Raw genomic sequence first — 22,465 nt, 5'->3', positions numbered from 1 at the left:
CTCCTTTCTTGGTTTCTAAATAATTTTTCTTTCTTGGTTCTTCTGGGTTTTTTGGATTTTTTTGGGTTTTCTGACTTTTCTTCTGCTTGCTCTTAGGGGCTCATTCTCTTTTCATTACCCTAAAAACTCCCTCTGAAGCTTTTATGACTCCAGATGTCTCATATTCTGGTGGGTCTAAATTTACATCCCGTAGTTTTTTTTCTGGTTTCCAGACCTGTGTTTCTAATTGTCTGGATGCTTTACATGTATTTCAAGGTCAATCTGTCTCTGCCTCTTACCCTTCTCCCCCATGGAACTTGCTCCTCCTCCCTATTTATTCACGTTAATAGCAGCAGTGTCTGTCCAGTTGTCTCAGCTCTACACCTCAGTCCTCTTTGATCTTTCCCTCTCTCATTCCTCCAATCATCACTAAGATATTAATTATATGTCCTCTTTCTCTAATTTGCCACCTCTTCTACATCTTCACTGCCCTTGCTTTGGTTGGAACCCTCATTCTTGTCTAGGCAATTGTAATAACTTCTTCATTTGTTCCCTTTCTGTAGCTTCACAGTCCTTTGAGAAAACCCTGGCTTAAATTTGTTTCTTCCCTGTCTATTATCAATAACACAAAATTTAGACTTTTAAAAAACTTCAGATGCCATGATCCCCTAATCTCTAAGGTTTATTACCTGCCACAATTCACTCTCCTCACTAGCCATACTGCTACTTTTTTTTTTAAAGGCTTATTTATTTATTATTTTTTTAGAGAGAAAGTGTGGTGGGAGGGAGGGTGGGAGAGGGAGAGAGAAATCTCAAGCCAACTCCCAGCTGAGCATGGAGCCTAACAGGGTTCTCGATCTCACAACTTCGAGATCACCACCTGAGCCAAAACCAAGAGTTTGATGCTTAACTGACTGTGCCACGCAGGCGCTCCGCCATCTGGCTATTCTTTGTTTTCTGCATAGGCTGAGCTTTTTTTTTTTATTAGTTTGTGCTTTCCTTCTTCTGAGAATGCCCACTAGCCCTTTTTATTCCTGGCAAACTTCTACTAATCATTCAGGATTTAGAGATAGTGGTTAAGAGCCTTGGCTTCTAGAATATATGTGCTGCTGAAGCGAGCACGAGCCTTGGCTTCTAGAATCAAACCACGTTGGTTCCAGTTTTTAACTTAGATATTGACTGTGTGACTTTGACAAATTACCTAACCTTGCTGAGCTTAATTTTTTTCTATCCCCAAATGACTCTAATTGTATCTTTTTTTACAAGATTATTATAACTGCTGAATTACTTAATAATGTAAAATGGCTATGAGAATAGCACTTGCCCCAAGGTATACATTTAATAAATACTAGCTTATTATTCACTCAAATGTCATTCTTTTGTTTGGTTTTTTGTTTTTGTACCAATCATCCTTTATCCGGTATTAATTCTCAATTAAAATATGAAAGGATCCAGCAAATATCAGGGATTTTTGCTCTACAAAAATCTACCCTACAAAGGTCATGGCCAGGAATATAGACTGTGCCCTCTTCAGTGGTACTTGTGTAGCTGTTCATGTTTGAGTTCCTTGTATGAAAGGCAGTGGTTGAAAAGCATGTAATATTCCAGCAACATTGAAACCTCGATGATGTTCCTTTTCTTCACATTGACATACTTGTAATACTGGTAGTAACTTCTTTGAAACACTCCAACCGGTATCTTTAGAGGCGAGATCCTGCAACAGTATTCAGTTTGGCAACTCCTCTGTTTTGACATCCATGAGTTTCTTTTCCTTTACTTGGATGACTGATGGCCATCTTCAGGTCCTGGGGTCTGCTGTGCAAATGTCATTCTTTTGTTGAAGTAGAATAGAACCAAGACAATGTATTGTCAGCAAGCATCATGCGTAGGGTAGTTGTCATACATCACTGGAGAGACAATGGAGGAATTTAGGTCTGGTGTTTGTAATCCCTAATATACTGCTTGCCTTCCAATCTGTGGTTGAGCTATCAGATAGATCTAGTTTTCCAAGAGTTATGGAATATAAAGCTGCATAAGAAAGGGGGCCATTAAATAGAACTTTGAATGCCAGGCAAGGAAAGTTGAACATAATTTGAAAGTAGGTTTTTCAGTAGGGGAATCATAAGATGCAAATAGTGTTTTGAATGTTTTAATCTACCATTAATTTGCAGGATTATTTGTGGTGAGGAGGAGTTAGAAATAAGAACCCTAGAGGACTTAATAAGTCCTTTGGTGGTGAAATAAGAACTTTGGTGGTTGTCATTCTGTATTTCTGTAATTCTTGATTGTAAAAACAAAGCTTTTTGACATAGTAGCATTTTTTATTTTAAGCATATGACCTTGGTGCCTCAGTATAAAATGCAGATAATAATATTTACTTTAGTGTTGTTAGGACAATCAAATGGGTTGATATGTGTAACATACTTTTGTCAGTGCCTGGTACATAGTAATCACTAATATAAGTATTAGCTATTATCATTATTACTGTTATTGTATGGTCAATATATATACCTAACGTTATGGTTTTTCTTACCTGAAATCAGTAGGTTTCTTAACAATAGATAGCATTTTTGAATGGGGCGATTACCATCTAGGTGGGAGGTAATGGGGCCCTAGGATAAATTGGTAGTTTTAAGAATTCAAAAGAAGCAAGTCAGAGAGATTACAAAAAGAATTGACAATGATGTTTTGGATATAGTGGATTAAGAAAACTGAAGAGTTTAAGACAACTTTCAGATAGGAAACCTGAGTTGAATGGGAAGTGGATCGGCTCAGGAAGGAAATGTTGCTAGATATATAGAACGATGCCTTGCACATGAAAGCCCTCCATGTATTAGCTATTAATAAGTGTTAAGATTGTTTAAACTGGTTATATAATTAATGTTAGTATCAGATAATTTAATAAAAGTGCCAAAATATGAATAAACCTCACGTATAATTTACTGGTAGAGAATTCATATGTTCAAAGAAAAATAAAGTGTATGTTTTAAATATTTTTCAGTATAAATCATCAAGGAAGAGTTCAAGTGGCAATGAAAACGATGAGGTGAGAAAAGAGGGTGATAGTAGCAATTATTTAAAATGTTTACTTTTCATATGTAGTTGGTTCATCAGAGTAAAATGTAACACCTCTGTCAGTTTCTTGGTTAGTGATTTAATGCATGTTTTTTTCCAATAATAAAAACTGAGTATCACCATGCGGTTATTAATTTAATTATATAGTTTCCATATATCCTTTATTTTGAACAGAATTTCTGATAGTTCAGTTTTAGAATTCTATTAACATTTGTCTTTTACATTTTCTCATCTTCTGTCTTACTAAATCAACCTCGTAGTCAGTTGAGATTCTTTTGGCATTTATTAATCTTTTTCTGTAAATTCTGTGTACTGTTTTAACATTTTTAAAAATTAGGTTGCTATAGTTTGTGCATTATTATAAATTTTTCTACCTTACCATTTAAAATTATGCAGCAGCCTAGCATTTTTGAAATGACACTGTGTCATCACCATAAATACTTAAGCTTTGTGTATTTTTGATTGGAGGGATTGGTAGTTAATTTGATATTGAGTACTTTGCAGGGCTTCTGAAAACTTTAATTTTAGGTAATGGAATCACACAGAAAATGTTTGCTGAACCCTGAGCTAGAGGTTCAGCTTGGCTATTGTCTCTGTCCCTTTGTGTTTTATATCCACTTTGGTCTTGCCTGCTTTAATATCTAATGTTACCAAAGAACTAACTTTTCTTTTTGATACTGAAGTATTTTGAATACATTTTCCACCTGTATTTCTGCTATTTCTGCCCTGGCATGGGCCTTAGCATTTTTTGCCTGTACCACCACAATAGCATCCTTGCTCTTTTCCCTTTCTCCAGTCCATTGTCCTCTCTGCAAGCCACAATGATTACTCCAAAGAACACAAAAACGGGATGAGGTCATCCCCTTGCTTAGAAACCTTCACTATGTCCTGTCACTTAGAAGATAAATTCTTGGTCCTTCCTGATCAGACCCCTTCTTAGCACATCAGCCTCAGCTCATGATCTGTTCTGTTTTTTTTCTTGCTTTTCAGTACTCTCCAGCAATATGGACTGCTCAAAGGTTTTCTGCATCATCGTTTCATTTTTGCTTCTGTGCCTTTGTCCTTGTCCTCTCATCTTGGAATGTTGTTCCCTTCCTTCTCTTTCTGGTAAACACACTACTCAGTTTTTCACTTTTTCAGGAAATTTGCCCTTTCACTCCTACCATTTCTCTAGGTGCCCCTTACCTGTGCCTCATCATATACCATGCATACATAGCTCTAACACTGTACTGAGAAGGTTGTATTACCTGTACAAATGAATCTGTGTTCCCCCTAGACTGAGAGATCCTTGAGTGGATGATATTTTACTCAATTTGAATACTCCACTGTTGTCTAGCACAGTGTCGACATATAGTAAGCAATCATCTTTTATTGAATGTTGAATGAATGTCCTATGTGGCATGCATATTCAAGGTTAAATGTGAAGATTTTTGTATTTGGTTGGTAGTCATTCAAAAAACATGGATTGTTTAATATTATTTTATGCAGTTAAGTTCTCTAATTATTTCTAAGCCTATATTAGATACACATAATTTCCCAGGTAAAATGTTCTTACTTGGAGGGATGGAAATTTTGCATGCTTCCATGTATCTCTCTCAATGGGATTGTACCATCCCATTGGCATTTCCCATCAGGAATTAATCATAACATGTGAATCTCTTCTAAGAAATATGGAAAGATTTTTTTCATTTGTGTTCTTTAAAAGAAATAGATTTATAGAAATATTTGATGTGAATAGGTAGTGCTTCTGATACCTTAAAGTGCTTATGAATCAATCACCTGGGGACCTTACTGAAGTATAGAGTCTGGTTTAGCAAGTGTAGGGTTGGCCTGAGATTCTGCATTTCTCACCAACTCCAAAAGGGTGCTGAAGCTGTTGGTTCACAGACCACACTTTGAGTGGCAAGGTGGTTGATAGTATTTTCCAGATTCTTCCTTTAGCAATTGATCAAAACAGTTTTCGGTTTTTCTTTTATATGTCTAAATCATCATTTGTATTTTAATTTCATCTTTCATCTTTTTATTTTTTTATTTTAGCAAGACAGTGATAATGCTAGTATGTCACCACAATCTCCAGTATCATCTGAGGTACAAGTTCTGTTTTTATGTGTTTACATAGGTTTCTTCCTCGTCTCTTCTCTCTAGCTTCATCTTTCTTTTTCTTTTAAACAATATAATTTATTCACCCATGTTAAAAAATCCACAGTAGGTTAATTTGTACAAATCTAGCCTATAAAAAATTTTAAGAACACCATCTTTTGTACAAATATTCATAATAATAATATCACCTGAATTACTTAGTGGAAAATTCCTATAGAGCATAGAGAAGACTTTATAAAATTCTTTTGTTTTGTAATTCATCTATATTTTGAAATAAATGATAAGAACGGCTTTGCAATTTTAAATTTGAAAGAAGTACTTCAGCATTGTGCAATGGCCTTTGGTTTTTCTCATAGCCAATTAGGTCTGAAAGCAATGCAAGAGAAACTTCCTTTTTCCACGAGAAACTTCCCTGTGGTGGGTTGTTCCTATCGACAGAAGGGTACACATTTACTGGCATCTTAGACCTAAGGGAGAACATGGGGAGAAGGGGTGGGTGAAAGTTCGCATTTGTGAGATCTCACCCAAATACTCTGGTGATTGATTCTTCTAATTTAGTTAGATGGATTACTTTACAACAAGAGATAAATTTTAAAATTCGCAACAGTATCTTTTCTATTTCAGATTACCTTCTTTAGTGTTCTAAAAGTGTGTTGGCATTAGTAATAAATAATTATGTATTCATTTGGTGAATTCAGAACTTTGTCTAAATGTTTGGATCATCCATATTCACCATATAACTTTAGTTAATTACATAGATAGGTATTTCGTTTTATATAGGCAGTGTTAATTTTTTTAAAAGCCAGGATCATTTGTTTATTGTTTTGGATGAGTTGCATTATGAAAGTTTTAAATGGATTTGGATATTAGCTTTATAAACATGTTCCTAAATTATTTATATGAGAAGTAAAATTGTTTGCATTCTTTTAGAAAGCAATATAAATTAAGATATCCTAAAATTAGTCTTTGTTGCATGCTTTTGTTAATCCTTTCTTTTACTTTCAGTTATAATAAATGTAAGCATATAAGTGACTAGTTCCCTGGTTGCCTTATGATTTTATGATCTGTGCTCATGGGGAGAGTATTAGTGCCAGTTTTCTCAAATTATATTGCTTTTATAATACATTTTGCTTACATTTGGATAAATGAAGTTTTGGGGAATTCATGATGCTTTAACCAATATAATGAAGACAAACTGTGAGCTTGTGGATGGATAGGGTGATGAACAAGTGTTTTGGTGGCTCAGCTAGCATTCAACTGGAACTGCATATAACATGTTAATCAGCAGAAGATTTAGAGAATCAACAAAATTCTGATTACTTCCATCTCGTCTGTGAAAGAAAACGGTAAAAATCAATTAGTAAAAAAAAAAAAAAAAGGTAAAAAAAAGAATCAATTAGTATAGGGACGCCTCGATGGCTCAGTGGTTAAGCGTTTACGTCAGCTCAGGGCGTGATCTCAGTGTCCCTGGATAGAGGTCTGCATCGGGCTCCCTATGGGGAGCCTGCTTCTCCCTTTGCCTTTGTCTCTGCCTCTCTCTGTGTCTCTTATGAATAAATAAGTAAAATCTTAAAAAAAAAAAACAGTATAGTACTATACTATTTTTTAAATTTAAATTTAATTAAACATTTTTTTTTCAGTAGGCTCCATGTACAACATGGGTTTTGAACTCACAACCCTGAGATCAAGAGTCTCATGCTCTACTGACTAAGCCAGTCAGGCACCCCTAGTATAGTACTGTACTGTTTTTTAATTTAAAAAAAATTTAAAAATATTTTATTTGTTTACTTGAGAGAAAGAGAGAGATGACAAGTAGAAGGGAAGGACAGAAGGAGAAGCAGACTCCCTGCTCAGCAGGGAGCCCTATGCAGGACTTGGTCCCAGGACCTGGGGTCATGACCTGAACTGAAGGCAGATGCTTAACTGACTGAGCCACTCTTTTTTTTTAAAAGTAGTCTCTATGCCCAGCATGGAACCCAACACGAGGCCTGAACTCAAAACCCTGAGATCAAGACCTGACTTTAAATCAAGAGACACTTAACTAACTGAGCCACCCACGCATTCCTAGTACTATACTATTAACAAAGTGCTTGTCTATACACTTGAACCTAAAGTAGTCCCATGAGCTGGGTATTATCCTCATGATTTTGTAGCTAAAGAGATTGGTAACCTTTACCAAGCTAAAGAGATTGGAACATTTCCCAATCAGTAAATCTCAATCATTTATTGACTCCAGTCAGTGAATGCTAGACAAGTGACTGAAGCCAGCTGCTTCACAGCTATTGCAAATGTTAAATAAGGTACTGCTGAAATTATGAAAGGGATCTTTTCACCTTTGGCAAGCCCAATTTCCAAAGTGCTTTTAGTTATCTCAGTTACTTCACGACAAACACCCCATTTTAAGTATGAAGAAATAGTCACAGAAATTAAATGTTTTGCTCAAGAGTTAGCCTAAACTTTCTAACTCCAAGCTCAGATTTTTAAAATATACCATTTCTTTCAGCAGCACACCACTGTGTGAAAGCACTTCGAAACAATGTATATTCAAATAGAAGAGATGATAATTTATCATTTATTAATATCAGCTATCATCCCCTATTAGTGTGAATATGCATATTTGTCTCAGATTATCTACTAAATGTCAGGTCATTAGTAGATACTGAGTAAATATTGCTAACCATTTACTTTTCATTGAAGCTTATTTAATTTTTGTGGAGGCTTTAATCTGGTTCTTCATTCAAAAAATAATACCTATTTATTTTATGTAATTCAGTAATTTTTATTTTTCCTTACACTAGGAGAGGGAAGTATTTGCAAGCTTATGTAGTCAGATCAATTAGCAAATATTTGTAGACTTTTAAAAAGTGAAATGTATCAATTTGAATTGAAATACAGTTTGCCTTTCTGTACTCCACCAATCATGGAAACAAATAAATACATCTAAAGTTGGAATGGATATAAATAACTGTCTTGACTATTTTGAAAGAAAAGTGGTTTTATTTCTTTTTTTTTTTTTTTTAGGAATATGATAGAACTGATGGTTTTTCACATGGTCCTTTTGGCTTGAAGCCTAGATCAGGTAAGTGCATATTCTGCAACTAAAATTTTTTGGTTATATATGAAACTAGAGTTTTCCAGCTTAAGTGGGATTGATTCCGTAGTTTTAAGTACACATAGATTCTTTCCCCTCTCTTAAAAGTAATTTTCTCTTAACCTTATTTGTCTTTCCAATTCCCGTTCCCCATTTCTTTCTTCCTCTTTACCTTCAAGCTCCTGAAACCTCAGCTTTTTGCCTTAGATATACTGCAGTCTTATTTCCACTCTACTGTGACTGCTATTAGAATGACCACTCTGCCAGCAGACCAAACACTGTTTGAAATTATAGCACTCCATTATATTGTGGTTTTAAAAAGGGATCTTTTCGCATTTGGCAAGCCCAAAAGAAAATGGATCCATGTTACTTGGCAAGGTATTGAATTATAGTTTTTATTCCTGAATAACTGTATTGACCTTCAAGAATAATTTCCTTTTTCTTTAAATATAATAAAGGCAGATTTATGTTCAATAATAATTTTTAACCTGGATCATAAGTTTTTAATAACTAGTATGTTTAAATAAGAACATGTGTAGGTGGTAGAAATCGTTACACTTGTCTTCCCTGTTGCTTTCAGTTGTGCAGATAAGTAGATTTCAGTTATAATCTGTGAAAAAATATTTAGAATGTATTAATAAGTAATAGTGTTTTATGTAGTTTTGTACTGATTCTTCATTATCATGCCTCTTTTCCCACCACTGGTTGAGTCTTCCTATTAGCCTTGTGATAAGCTAGGAACTTTCTCTTTTTATAGCTTTTAGCCGCTCATCTCGTCAGGAATATGGGGCAGCAGATCCTGGATTTACGATGAGAAGAAAGATGGAACATCTACGGGAAGAACGAGAACAAATACGACAACTTCGGAATGTAAGTGAGCTTGACCTTACAGATCTGCTTTGCGAAATGGGTTTAACTTGGAAAATTAGCAAAGTATCTGCATTTTATTTGCAAAGCTTTTTAGAAGTTTGAATTATATAATGATTAGTAATATAAATATGTAGCATATCTATTTAGATAGGATATCTGTGATTTATATCCATTTCTTTATAGAATCTTGAATCCAGGTTAAAAGTAATTTTGCCTGATGACATTGGAGCTGCGCTGATGGATGGAGTTGTTCTTTGCCATTTAGCCAATCACATAAGGCCACGCTCTGTAGCTAGTATTCATGTGCCATCACCAGCAGTGGTAAGTTTTGTCTATAATTTGTTAGTTTTCTAAAGGGAGGTAGAGCTTCTTGAAACTGTCTTCAAATAATATACCTCAATAAATTTAATTTTTAGTATTGATAAATTTCTGTATAAATATGCCTGAAAAATGCCTTTTTCCCCTTACTTTACAGCCTAAACTGAGCATGGCAAAATGTCGAAGAAATGTAGAAAATTTTCTTGATGCTTGTAAAAAGTTGGGTGTATCACAGGTAACTGTTATTTTTCTAACAAAATGATCACTTAAATATTAATTTATTATGTGCATACTGGGGTTCCTCTTCACAATCAGAATGAATAATGCTTTCTGAACATGAAAATCAATACCTTCCCTTAGTACCTTTTACTGAGTTCTAGCTTGAGTCATAGCAGTTGTCTAATGAATGTTTTCAAGCTGCTTTTAAAGTGATTTATAAAATAGGTATATATATGGAAAAACTCCATAATCATACTGAATAAACTGTATTCATTCATTCCATATCACTGAATAAACATGACTTAATGGCTATATTAAACCCTTATCATGATGCAGTTGCTACTTTCATTTTTTCCTGCTGAAAGACATTTGGACTCCTTTGTAAATCCATGGGTAGACTCAGATTGAAGATTTGCATTCAGTGTTAATTATATTTTAAACTTTATTTAAAATGCCAAATTGGAAATCTTAGTAACATATTATGGTAATATCTCATGAGACAAACTTTGTCTAAAACTTGTAGGAATTGGCTTATGTTTCACATAATAATTACAGTACTGGAAAACTAACAAAGCAACATTATAAATGTGTAAGAATACGAATAATTAAAATATTGCTTTTTTTAGAAAGCATAATAGGCCTAACATCAAGATGATTGACTATTGAGAGGCCATAGTGTTGTTAGGAGATCACAATATAGTTGTGCTTTTTTCCTCTTTTATTTTTAAAAATTTATTTTTATTGAGATATAAGTAACACATAACGTTGTATAAGTTTGGTGTATAGTGTGTTGATTTGATACGTTTATTATAGAATTGTGCCTGATTAGCTCTTTTTACCTGTCATTGTAATCTGATCTACAGATTCCACTTTGACCTCTTTCCTCAAGTGAATAAATACAATATATATAGAAAGAATCAGTTGAATTATAGTCTAATTTATAAACTACACGCTATTCTTTTCTAACTACATCTCTATACTTGACATGGTGTTTTAAAATTTTAACTCTTAAACATTTTTATATTAGTTCTTTCTTTTTTTGTCCTATTAATCTCTTATTGAGAAAACGAAAATTAGGAAGGTTTGTTTTCTAGTTGTGATTGTATTATATACATTTTTCTCACTGAAAATGTTCTTGCATATATAAATAGGTCATTACTTTTTATTGCTGAGTAGTATTTCATTGTATGAATATATCACAATTTGTGGTCTATTGACCTCTTGATGACCATTTTTAAGAGTTTCTTGGGGGGCATTTTCAATAAACATTCATTGAATGAATGCACATTTTACAAATGAGGAAACTGAGACACAAAGAAAGTAGGGAATTTGTCCAAGGTCACATCTTTAATAAACGGTGCAGCCAAGCTGTCAACTCCTGTGGTCTAACTTCAGAACATTTCCTCTAACTTGGATATTCTCTATTTCTGTTTGTTTACATGAAAAAAAAAAAGGCATTGTAGCATACTCCAGACCTTCTTGGTACAGTAAACCTGGAGGATTAATGAGGACGGTCTTATGAAAACTGTTCTACTTAGCATACTCTAATCTCTCCTTAGCTTGTTTTAGAGAAGGATTAGTGCCCCACCATGCTTATCATAAAAGGAACTATGGAAGGACCAGTTATCGACTCCCATTTTCAAAACTCTCCAGCTGCTGCCAGTGGTGGAAGAGTTTAATTGTTAGCTTCAGTTTGTTTTTTCCCTGACTTAGAAATGGTAAATAGAGTCAATTTTTTCATTTTAAGATTTTTTTGTATTTAATAGGTTTTTTGAGGTATAATTGACATTCAGTAAAGTCCATATAGATAAAGTGTTTTTTGACATGCATACACAATGAAATCATCACCATAGTCAAGGTAATCTGCATGTTCTTTACCGTCAAAACTTTCCTTGTGTCCCTTTGCAATCCTTTCTTCTCGAGATAACCATTAATCTGCTTTCTGTTAATATAGTTTAGTTTGTGTTTTCTATCTAGAGTTGTACATAAATGGAATGATAGAATATGTATGATTATTTTCTGCCTTTTTACACTCAGTATAAATTTTTTTTAAAGATTTATTTATTTATTCATTCAGAGAAAGAGAGAGAGAGAGGCAGAGACACAGGCAGAGGGAGAAGCAGGCTCCATGCAGGGAGCCCGATGTGGGACTCGATCCTCGGTCTCCAGGATCACACCCTGAGCTGCAGGCGGCGTTAAACCGCTGCGCCACTGGGGCTGCCCAGTATAAATTGTTTTAAAGACTCACTGAAAATGTTCTTGCATATATAAATAGACCATTACTTTTTATTGCTGAGTAGTATTTCATTGTATGAATATACCACAATTTGTGGTCTATTGAACTCTTATTGGCCATTTGGATTATTTCCAGTTGTAGGGATCACTTAGACAAATAAGACAGCTATGAACATTTATATAAAAGTCTTCAGATATATACATTCTTTAATTTGGAGTAGATATCCAGGAGAGGAGTGACTGGAACATATGGTAGGTGTGTACTTAACATTATAAGAAAGTACAAAACTTTCCCAAAGTGATTGTACCATTTCATATTCCTATCAGCAGTGTATGAGAGTTCTAATTTCTCTACATTCTCAACAACATTTAATATAGTCAGTGCTTTTTAAAAAAATTTTTGCCATTCTAATAGGTATGTACTGGTTTGTCAGTGTGGTTTTAATTTGCATTTCCTTGAAGACTAATGATGTATACTGTATTTTCAAGGGCTTATTTGGTATTTGTTTGACTTCTTTATGAAATGTTCTAATAATTTGTCTATTTTTTAATTGGGTTGTTTTCTTGTCAGTGAGTTTGAAATTTCTCTACAAAGAATGGACACAAAGTCCTTTATCAGATATGTGAATTACGAATATTGTAGCATAAGTCTTTGGCTTGTTTTTTCATTCCCATTAGAGTACTAAACAGCAGAAGTTTTATATTTTTTGAAGTAAAATTTATCATTTTTAAAGATTGTGCTTTTGGTGTCAAACCAAAGAAATTCTTGCATGACTCAAGGTCACAAAATTTTTTTTCTAAGAATTTTATTTATTAATTCATGAGAGACACACAGAGGCAGAGACAGAGACAGAGGGAAAAGCAGGCTCCCCACAGGAAGCCTGATGCTGGATTTGATTCCAGGCCCCCAGGATTGCCACCTGGGCCAAAGTCAGACACTCAACCACTGAGCCACCCAGACGCCCCTCAGGTGTAGGATTTAATGATTCATCACTTATATACAACACCCAGTGCTTATTACAACATGTGCCTTCCTTAATACCCCCATCTGCCTACCCACCTCCTCTGCAGCAACCCTCGGTATGTTCTTTATAATTAAGAGTCTGTTTTATGTTTTGCCTCTCTTTTTCCCCCTATGTTCATCTGTTACATTTCTTAAATTCCATATATGAATGAAATTACATGGTATTTATCTTTAACTGACTTATTTTGTTTACCATAATTCTCCCTAGCTCCATCCATGTCCTTGCAAATGGCAAGATTTCATTGTTTTTTATGGGTAATATTCCATCGTGTATATATAACACTTCTTTATCCATTCATTAGTGGATGGACATTTGGGCTTTTTCCATAATTTGTCTATAGTTGATAATGCTGCTATAAACATTGCGTGTATACCTTCAAATCAGTATTTTTGTATCCTTTGGGGTAAATACTTGTAGTTCAGTTGCTGGTTTGCAGGATAGTACTATTTTTAACTTTTTGAGGAATCTCCATAGTGTTTTCCAGAGTAGCTGCACCAGTTTGCATTCCCACTAACAGTGCAAGAGGATTCCCCTTTCTGTGTCCTCACCAACATCTGTTGTCTCCTGTGCTATTAATCTTAGCCATTCTGACAGGTGTGAGCTGTTATCTTATTGTACTTTTGATTTGTATTTCTCTAATGATGAGTGATGTTGAGCATCTTTTCATGTGTCTGTTAGCCATCTCGATGTCTTCTTTGGAGAAATGTCTCTTCATGTCTGTTGCCCATTTTTTAACTGAATTACTTGTTTTTTTGGTGTTGAGTTCTATAATTTTTTTTTTAGATTTTATTTATTTATTTATGAGAGACATAGAGAGAGGTAGAGACACAGACAGAGAGAGAAGCAGGCTCTTCACAGGGAGCCTGATGTGGGATTCGATCCCCGAATGGGGATTACGCCCTGAGCGAAGGCAGACACCCAACTGCTGAACCACCCAGGTGTCCCGAGTTCTATAAGTTCTTTATAGATTTTGGATACTAGCCCTTTATCAGATATGCCATTTGTAAATATCTTCTCCCATTCTGAAGGTTGCCTTTTAGTTTTGTTGATTGTTTCCTTCACTGTGCAGAAGCTTTTTATCTTGATGAAATCCCAATAGTTTACTTTTGTTTTGTTTTCCCTTGCTTCAGGACACATACCTGGTAAGAAGTTGCTACAGCCAATGCCAGAGAGGTTACTGCCAGTGTTCTCCTCTAGGATTTTGATGGTCTCCCGTCTCACATTTAGGTCTTTATTACATTTTGAATTTCTTTTTGTGTAAGGTGTAAAAAAGTCCCATTTCATTCTTTTTTTGCATGTTGCAGTCCAGTTTTCACAATACCATTTGTTGAAGAGACTATTTTCCATTGGATATTTTTTCCTGCTTTGTCAAAGATTACTTTACCATATAATTGTGGGTCCATTTTCCCATTTCTTTTTTTTTTAAGATTGTATTTATTCATGAGAGACACAGAGAGGCAGAGACACAGGCAGAGGGAGAAACAGGGTCCATGCAAGGAGCCCGATGCGGGACCCAGTCCCGGAGCTCTGGGATCCCCCTCTGAGCCGAAGGCAGATGCTCAACCACTGAGCCACTCAGGCGTCCCAATTTCTGCATTTTCTATTCTGTTCCATTGATTTATATGTCTGTTTGTGTGCCAGTACTATACTGTTTTGATCACTATAGGTTTGTAATATAACTTGAAGTCTGGAATTGTGATGCTTCCAGCTTTACTTTTCCTTTATAAGATTGCTTTGGCTATTCGGGGTCTTTTCTGATTCAGTACAAATTTTTGGATTATTTGTTCTAGCTCTGAAAATTACTAGTGGTATTTTGATAGGGATTGCATTCAATGTGTAGATCACTTTGAGTAGGATAGACATCTTAACAGTATTTATTATTCCAATCCATGGGCATGGAATGTTTTCCCATTTCTTTTTTTTTTTTTTTATGTTTTCCCATTTCTTTGTGTTGTCTTCAATTTCTTTCATCAGTGTTTCATAGTTTTCAGAGTACAGATCTTTTACCTCTTTGGTTAGATTTATTCCTAGGTATCTTATGGTTCTTGGTGTATTTGTAAATGGGATTGATTCCTTGCTTTCTCTTTCTGTTGCTTCATTAATGGTATATAGAATTGCAGCAGATTTTTGTACATTGGTTTTATATCCTGCAACTTTACTGAATTCATGTATCAATTCTAGCAATTTTTTGGTAGATTCCATCGGGTTTTTTATATATACTATCATGTCATCTGCACATTGTGAACGTTTAACTTCTGCCGTGATGATTTGAATGCCTTTTATTTCTTTTTGCTGTCTGATTGCTGAGGCTAGGACTCCTAGTATTAACAGTGATGAGAGTGGACAGACATCCTTGTTTTTTTTTTCTTACTGTAGAGGAAAAGTTCTCAGTTCTTCCCCATTGAGGATGATATTCAATGTGGGTTTTCTGTAGATGGCCTTTATGATGTTTACAGATATTCCTTCTATCCCTCTTTGTTGAGGGTTTTTCATGAAAGGATATGATACTTTGTCAAGTGTTTTTTCTGCATTTAGTGACAGGGTAATATGGTTCTTTTTTTTTTAAGATTTTATTTATTTATTCATGAGAGACACACAGAGAGAGAATGAGGTAGAGACATAGGCAGAGGGAGAAGCAGGCTCCATGCAGGGAGCCCGACATGGAACTTGAACCCGGGACTCCAGGATCATGCCCTGGTCCGAAGGCAGGCGCTAAACCGCTGAGCCACCCAGGGATCCCAGGGTAATATGGTTCTTATCCTTTCTTTTATTTATGTGGTGCATCACATTGATTGATTTGCTACTATTGAACCACTCTTGGAACCCAGGAATAAATCCCACTTGATTATGGTGAATGATTCTTTTAATGTACTGTTGGATTTGATTTGCTAGTATTTTGGTGAGGATTTCTCATCAGAAATATTTGCCTGGAGTTTCCTCGTTTTTGTGGGGTTTTAATCTAGTTTTGGAATCAAGGTAATGCTGGCTTTGTAGAATGATTTTGAAAGTTTTCCTTCCATTTCTATTTTTTTTGAATAGTTTGAAAAGAATAGGTATTAAGTCTTAAATGTTTGTTAGAATTCACCTGTGGGGCTATCTGGCCCTGGATTTTTGTTTGTTGGGAGATTTTTGGTCATTGATTCAATTTCTTTGCTGGTCATTGGTTTGTTCAAGTTTTCTATTCTGTTTCAGTTTTGGCAGTTTATATGTTCTAAGAATATATCACTTCTTCCAAATTACTTGTTTTGTTGTTATATAATTTTTGATAATATTCTCTTATAATTGTGTTTCTGTGGTGTTGTGATTTCTTCTCTCTTATTCATGATCTTACTTATTTGGGTCTTTTTTCTTTTTGATAAGTCTGGCTAAGGAATGAACCAGCTCCTGGTTGCACTGATCTCTTCTATTTATTGTTTTTTTTTTTTAGTTTCTGTATCATTTATTTCTGCCTTAATCTTATTTCCCATCTGTTTCCTTTAGGCTTCATTTATTGCTCTTTTTCTAGCTCCTTTAGGTGGAGCCTTAGATTGCATATTTGAGATTTTTCTTTCTTTTTAAGAAGGCCTGTATTGCTATATACTTCCCTCTTATGACCACTTTTGCTGCATCCTAAGGGTATTGAACCATTCTATTTGCATTTTCATTTGTTTCCATGTGTTTTATTAATTTCTTTTTAAATTTTCTGGTTGACCCATTCATTCTTCAGTAGGTTTTTCTTTACCTTCCATGTATTTGTGCTCTCTCCAAATTTTTTCTTGTGGTTCACTTCAAGTTTCATAGTGTTGTGGTCTGAAAGTATGCATGGTATGATGTTAATCTTTTTGTACTTCGTGAGGCCTGATTTGTGACCTAATATGTGATCTGTTCTGGAGAATGTCCCATGTGCACTTGATCTGTTATGTCCATCTGTTCCAGTGTGTAATTCAAAGGCATTGTTTCCTTGTTGAGTTTCTTTTTAGATTATGTGTCCATTGCTGTAAGTGGGGTGTTGAAGTCCCCTACTATTATTATATTATTTATTAATGAGTTCCTTAATCAATTTACATATTTGAGTGCTCCCAAGTTGGAGACATAGATATTTACAGTTGCTAGATCTTGTTGGATAGATCCCTTTATTATGACATAGTGCCCTTCTTCATCTCTTATTACAGTCTTTGGTTTGGAATCTAGTTATTTTGATATAAGTATTGCTACTCTGGCTTTCTTTTGGCATCCGTTTCCATGGTCAGTATTTCTCCATCCCCTCACTTTCAATCTGTTGGTGTCTTTAGGTCTAAAATGAGTCTTTTGTAAGCAGGATACAGATGGGTGTTGTTTTTTTATCCATTCTGACACCCTCTGTCTTTTGTTTTTTGTTTTTTTTTAAATTTTTTTATTTATTTATGATAGTCATACAGAGAGAGAGAGAGAGGCAGAGACAGAGGCAGAGGGAGAAGCAGGCTCCATGCACAGGGAGCCCGACGTGGGATTCGATCCCGGGTCTCCAGGATCGTGCCCCGGGCCAAAGGCAGGCGCCAAACCGCTGCGCCACCCAGGGATCCCCCCCTCTGTCTTTTGATTGGAGCATTTAGTCCATTTACATTCAGTGTAATTATTGATAGATATGAATTTAGTGCCATTTTATTACTTATTTTTTTATTGTTTCTGGAGATTGTTCTTTTCTTGTTGCTTTTTGTCTTTCTTTCCCACTCAAAGAATCCCCTTTAATATTTCTTGAAGGGCTGGTTTGGTGGTCACAAACTCCTATTTTTTGTTTTTCTAGGAAACTCTTTATATCTCCTTCTATTCTAATTGATAGCCTTGTTGGATAGAGTATTCTTTGCTGCAGCTATTTCTCATTCAGCACTTTGAATATATCATGCCACCTTTCTCTGGCTGCCAAATTTCTATGGATGGATCTGTTGCTAACTTTATTAGTCTTCCCTTATAAGTTAGAGACTTCTTTTGTCTTGCTGCTTTTAGGATTTTTTTCTTTATCTCTGTATTTTGCAAATTTAACTGTGATATGACAAGATGTTGGCTTGCTTTTGTTGATATTTTAAAGGCATTTATTTATTTATTTGAGCAGAGGGGTGGAGTAGAGGGGGAGGTAGTTGGAGAGGGAGAGAACTTCCAGCAGACTCTGTGCTGAGCGTTGCACCCAGCATGGTGCTCAATCTCCTGACCCTGAGATCATGACTTGAGCCAAAACCAATAGTTGGACACTTAACTGACTGAGCCACCTGGGCACCCCTGCTTTTGTTGATTTTGATAAGAGTTCTCTGTGCCTCCTGGGACTGTTATCTTCTCTAGCTTAGGGACATTTTCAGCTATAATTTTCTAATAAAATTAGAAAATTTTATTAGAAATTTTCTAATGTCTTTTCTCTGTCTTCTTCTTCTGGGACTCTCTGATATGAGACTAGTGGTAGGTATCTCATTGTGGTTTTAAGCTCTTTTATCTCCATGGTAAGGGCCTCCCTGATGTCTTCTGTGCTGTTCTCAAGCCCAGCTAGTATTCTTATGATTTTCACTTTATATTCTGGATCAGGCATATTACTTAATATCTATTTCAATTCGATCCCTGGCTCTGACCTTTTCTTGTTCATTCTTTTAGAATGAATTCTTCCATCTTGGCATTTTGTCTAGGTCTTTTGTCTTTTTCTTTGTGTTAGGAGAGCCTGTTATCCTTTCTGCTTCTTGAGATTAATAGCTTTATGAAGAAGAGTTCATATAATGTACAGGGCCTGGTTCTTCAGAAAGTGTCTCTGGTGTATGCTGCATGCACTCTGCTGCTGTGTTATGGCCGCTCTGTCAGATCAGACCTCTGCAGTTTCTTCTCCTGTGTAGTGTTCTGGTCCGTTTGGTAAGAGACCTGATGCTATTTCCACTAAAGCTGAAGCTTTGCACAAGTTGATGGTCAGTATATATAGTGCATGTGGGGGTTTGTGCTGGTCTTCTTGCTGAGAACCTTCTGCTCTGGTTCTCAGGCACACTTGTCCTAGAAAAGCAGTACCAGAAGTGCACGTGGCAAAAAAGCACGTGCTTTTTTCACATTGTGTCTAGGTTGCTTGCCCTCCTGGAGCAGCAGTGTACTTTGGACTCCATCCCAGCTAGGTCAGCTGATTTTTAAACCTCCAAACTGTAGGAACTGGGCGTGGAGGGGACCTGTGCTGGTCATCTGGGGGAAGGTCTCGCCAGGCTGGGATTGATGCAAGTTTGACCCAGAAGGGCACTTGCACCAGAGTGCAGGTGTGTGGGGTTTGAAGCAAGATGCACTAAAGAGCCAGTGTCCTGGTTAGTTGCCCTTATCAAGGTGTCTTAGCACCTAGGCTGAGAGAGGGTCAAGGGAGGGAAGCGATGCTTGTCTGTTCCTTTGTCCTTGGAGGGGCAATGCCAGTTCTCTCGGATGTACTCCAAGAAGAGGAACCACAGATTATAAAGTCTGCCCCCAGGTTAGTTGCTTGTGTTCTCTACCGTAGCACTGTAGTGCCACCAAGGCTTTATATCAGCCATGCCACAGACCTCTAGAACTCCAGTATTTGAGCCCCACTGATTGCAAAATGTCCTGAAAATCAGCCCCTCTCCTTTTCCCTGTCAGTGGCTTTGGGGAAGTGTTTTCCTTGTGTGATCCCCCTTGTGTGATCCACTCTCTCTCTCACCTCTCTCTGTGACCAGGGTTCCCTCCATTCTGCAGCACTCAAGATCCTTTTCTCCCCCAAACCACATCTCCACACCTTCAACCTTCCATGATGTGGTCTCCTCTCTCCCTTTGGTTGTGCAGTTTGTTCTGTCAGTCCTCAGATCGATTTCTTGGATATTCAGAATGATTTGATATTTATCTCGCTGTGTTTTAGCAGTGAGGCAAGCCTAAGGTCCTCCTCATACTCTGCCATCTTTGTTCCTCCTCTAGAATATTTTTATTACCCCAGAAACCTCTTACCCATTAGTAGTCTCCCTTCCCATTCCCCCTGCTGTTTTGTTTCTTTGGATTTGCTTATTTAGACGTCTAGAATTAATATTATTAAGTTACAATAATATTAATTAATATTATTAATATTATTAATTATTAATATTATTAAGTTATTAATAAGTTAATAACTTAACTTATTAAGTTAATAAGTTATTAACTTAACTTAATATAAGTTAAGTCATACAGTATGGGATCTTTTGTGTTTGCTTTTTTCATTTTGTGTAATGTTTTCAAGGTTCATCCATGTTGTAGCATAAAGTAGCACTTCAATTCTATTTATGGCTGAGTATTTTATTGTATGTATATACCTCATTTTATTTATAATTCATAAGTTGGTGGACATTTTGGGTGTTTTCACTCATTGTTTAGTATCAGTAATGCTGCTGTGAACACTCATGAATACATTTTTTTTGAACACTTGTTTCAGCTTTCTTTGTTACATACCTAGGAATGGAATTCCTATGTGGTTATATGGTCACTCTATGTTTATCTTTGAGGAACTGCCAAATTATTTGACAATTTACATTTCCACCAGCAGTGGTTGAGGATTCTAATTTGTCCACATTCTCATCAACAATAATTCTTGTTGGGACGCCTGGGTGGCACAGCGATTGAGCATCTGCCTTTGGCTCAAGGCATGATCGCAGGCCCAGGGATTGAGTCCCACATCAGGCTCTCCCTGGAGGGAGCCCACTTCTCCCTCCGCCTGTCTCTGCCCTTCTCTCTCTGCCTCTCATGAATAAATAAAATCTTTTTTAAAACCCGTAATTATTGTTTTCCTTTTTTGATTCTAGCCAACCTAGTGGTAGGTATCTCATTGTGTTTTTTTTTTTTTCCATTGTGGTTTTAATTAGCATTTCCCTAATGGCTAATGATGTTGGACATATTTTCATGTGCTTATTGGCTATTTATATATATTCTTTGGCGAAATGTCTTTTCAAATCCTGTGTCCATTTGTTAATTGAATTATTCACTTTTTTATTATTGAATTTTAAGTGTTTTTAATATAATCCAGATAGAAGTACTTTATGAGATACATGATTTGCAAATGTTAGCTGTTGGGTTTTTTAGAGATGAACTATATCAGCTTGAGAAAATTTCTCTCTATTCCTAGTTGCTAAGTGTTCTTATCAGCAGTGGATGCTGAATTTTGTCAAATGATTTTTCTACAACTATTACATATTTTTTCTTTTACAATATTGTGATTTACCTTGGTTGATTTTCAGATATTAACTCAAACTTGGATTCATGGGATAAACCTTGGTCATCATAGATTTTGTTGTTTTTATATTGTTGAAATCAGTCTGCTAAACTTTTGTTTAGACTTTTTGCATCTATGTTCATTCATGGGGATACTGGTCTTTAGTTTTATTTTAACATCTTTGCCTGGCTTTTAGTGTCAAGGTAATCTTGACCTCTTGGAAAAGGTTAAGAATTATTCCCTGCTCTTCACTTAACTCGATTTTGTGTAGAATTAATATTATTTCCTTTTAAAATATTTAGTCAGATTCTTTAATGAATCTATTTGGGCCAGGAGTTTTAATTGTGGGAAGGTTTTTTTTTTTCCTTTTTTCTTTATAAATATTTTATTTATTTATTTATTTATTCATGAGAGACACAGAGAGAATCGGAGACATACGCAGAAGGAGAAGCAGGCTCCCCAGAGGGAGCCTGATGTGGAACTTGATCCCAGGATCCCGGGATCACGACCTAAGCCAAAGGCAGACACTCAACCGCTGAGCCACCTAGGTGCCCCTGTGGAAAGGTTAATTTTAACTACAATTTTAATTTCTTTAATAGATATAGGTCTATTCCGGTTTTCTATTTCTTCTTACATGAACTTTGGTATACTATTTTTCAAAGAATTTGTCTATTTCACATAGTTTGTCGAAATTATTCTTCTAAAGTTTAACTGTCCCATTCTTATCACCTTAGTATTTGTAGACTCTCTGATGATGTTATTTCTCCTATTCCTAATATTGGTAATTTGTATATTTTCTCTTTTTTTTTTCTGATTAACCTAGCTAGAGGTTGATGAATTTTTAGTAATTTTCTCAATGAACTAATGCTTCATTTCACTGGTATTTTTTCTGTTTTTTTCTTGTTTTTATTTTATTGTTTTCCTCTTTCAACTTTATTTGTTCTTTCTTTCTGCTTCCCATTGGTTTAATTTTTCTTTTTTTGGTTTCTAAGGTGGAAGCTGAGGTCATTGATTTGAAACCTTTTTTATTTTTCTAACATTTTAGTGGCCATATGAATAAATAAAACAGTAGGAGGGCAACAAATGTGAAAATACAGATAAGATAGTTTTTGAGAATGCTTCTGATTAATGGGATATTATCAGTAATATTTGGTGAATGGTTTATCAGAATCATGAAGAGAAAAAGATTATTGAGGGATGCCTGGGTGGCTCAGTGGTTGAGCGTCTGCCTTTGGCCCAGGGTGTGATCCTGGAATCCGGGATCGAGTCCCATGTCGGGTTTCCTGCATGGAGCCTGCTTCTCTCACTACCTATGTCTCTGCCTCTCTCTCTCTCTCTATGTCTCTCATGAATAAATAAATAAAATCTTTAAAAAAAAAGATTATTGATTCTCAAGTTTAT

The 22,465-nt window shown here is 35.6% G+C and overlaps 1 protein-coding gene and 1 non-coding gene across 8 annotated transcripts in view; both read left to right on the top strand.

The window, feature by feature from the left end:
- LRCH2 (leucine rich repeats and calponin homology domain containing 2) overlaps window positions 1–22,465 on the top strand; it is a 125,360-nt gene that overhangs the window by 96,502 nt on the left and 6,393 nt on the right. For 5 of the 7 annotated variants that reach the window (XM_038588110.1, XM_038588109.1, XM_038588114.1 and 2 more), the window contains 6 exons: window positions 2,981–3,025; window positions 5,092–5,142; window positions 8,176–8,233; window positions 9,003–9,115; window positions 9,299–9,436; window positions 9,591–9,668. In XM_038588110.1, the coding sequence (XP_038444038.1) occupies window positions 2,981–3,025; window positions 5,092–5,142; window positions 8,176–8,233; window positions 9,003–9,115; window positions 9,299–9,436; window positions 9,591–9,668 (483 nt within the window). The remainder of the gene's footprint in view (window positions 1–2,980; window positions 3,026–5,091; window positions 5,143–8,175; window positions 8,234–9,002; window positions 9,116–9,298; window positions 9,437–9,590; window positions 9,669–22,465) is intronic. The other 2 variants (XM_038588111.1, XM_038588113.1) reach the window with 1 other exon arrangement.
- On the top strand, window positions 5,476–5,604 carry LOC119868664. The gene has a single exon (XR_005386641.1). It is a non-coding gene; the product is annotated as a small nucleolar RNA SNORA35 (small nucleolar RNA).

The sequence above is a fragment of the Canis lupus genome, chromosome X, assembly GCF_011100685.1.
Source record: "Canis lupus familiaris isolate Mischka breed German Shepherd chromosome X, alternate assembly UU_Cfam_GSD_1.0, whole genome shotgun sequence".
Classification (NCBI taxonomy): Eukaryota; Metazoa; Chordata; class Mammalia; order Carnivora; family Canidae; genus Canis; species Canis lupus.
This window is presented reverse-complemented; position numbering and strand designations above follow the sequence as displayed.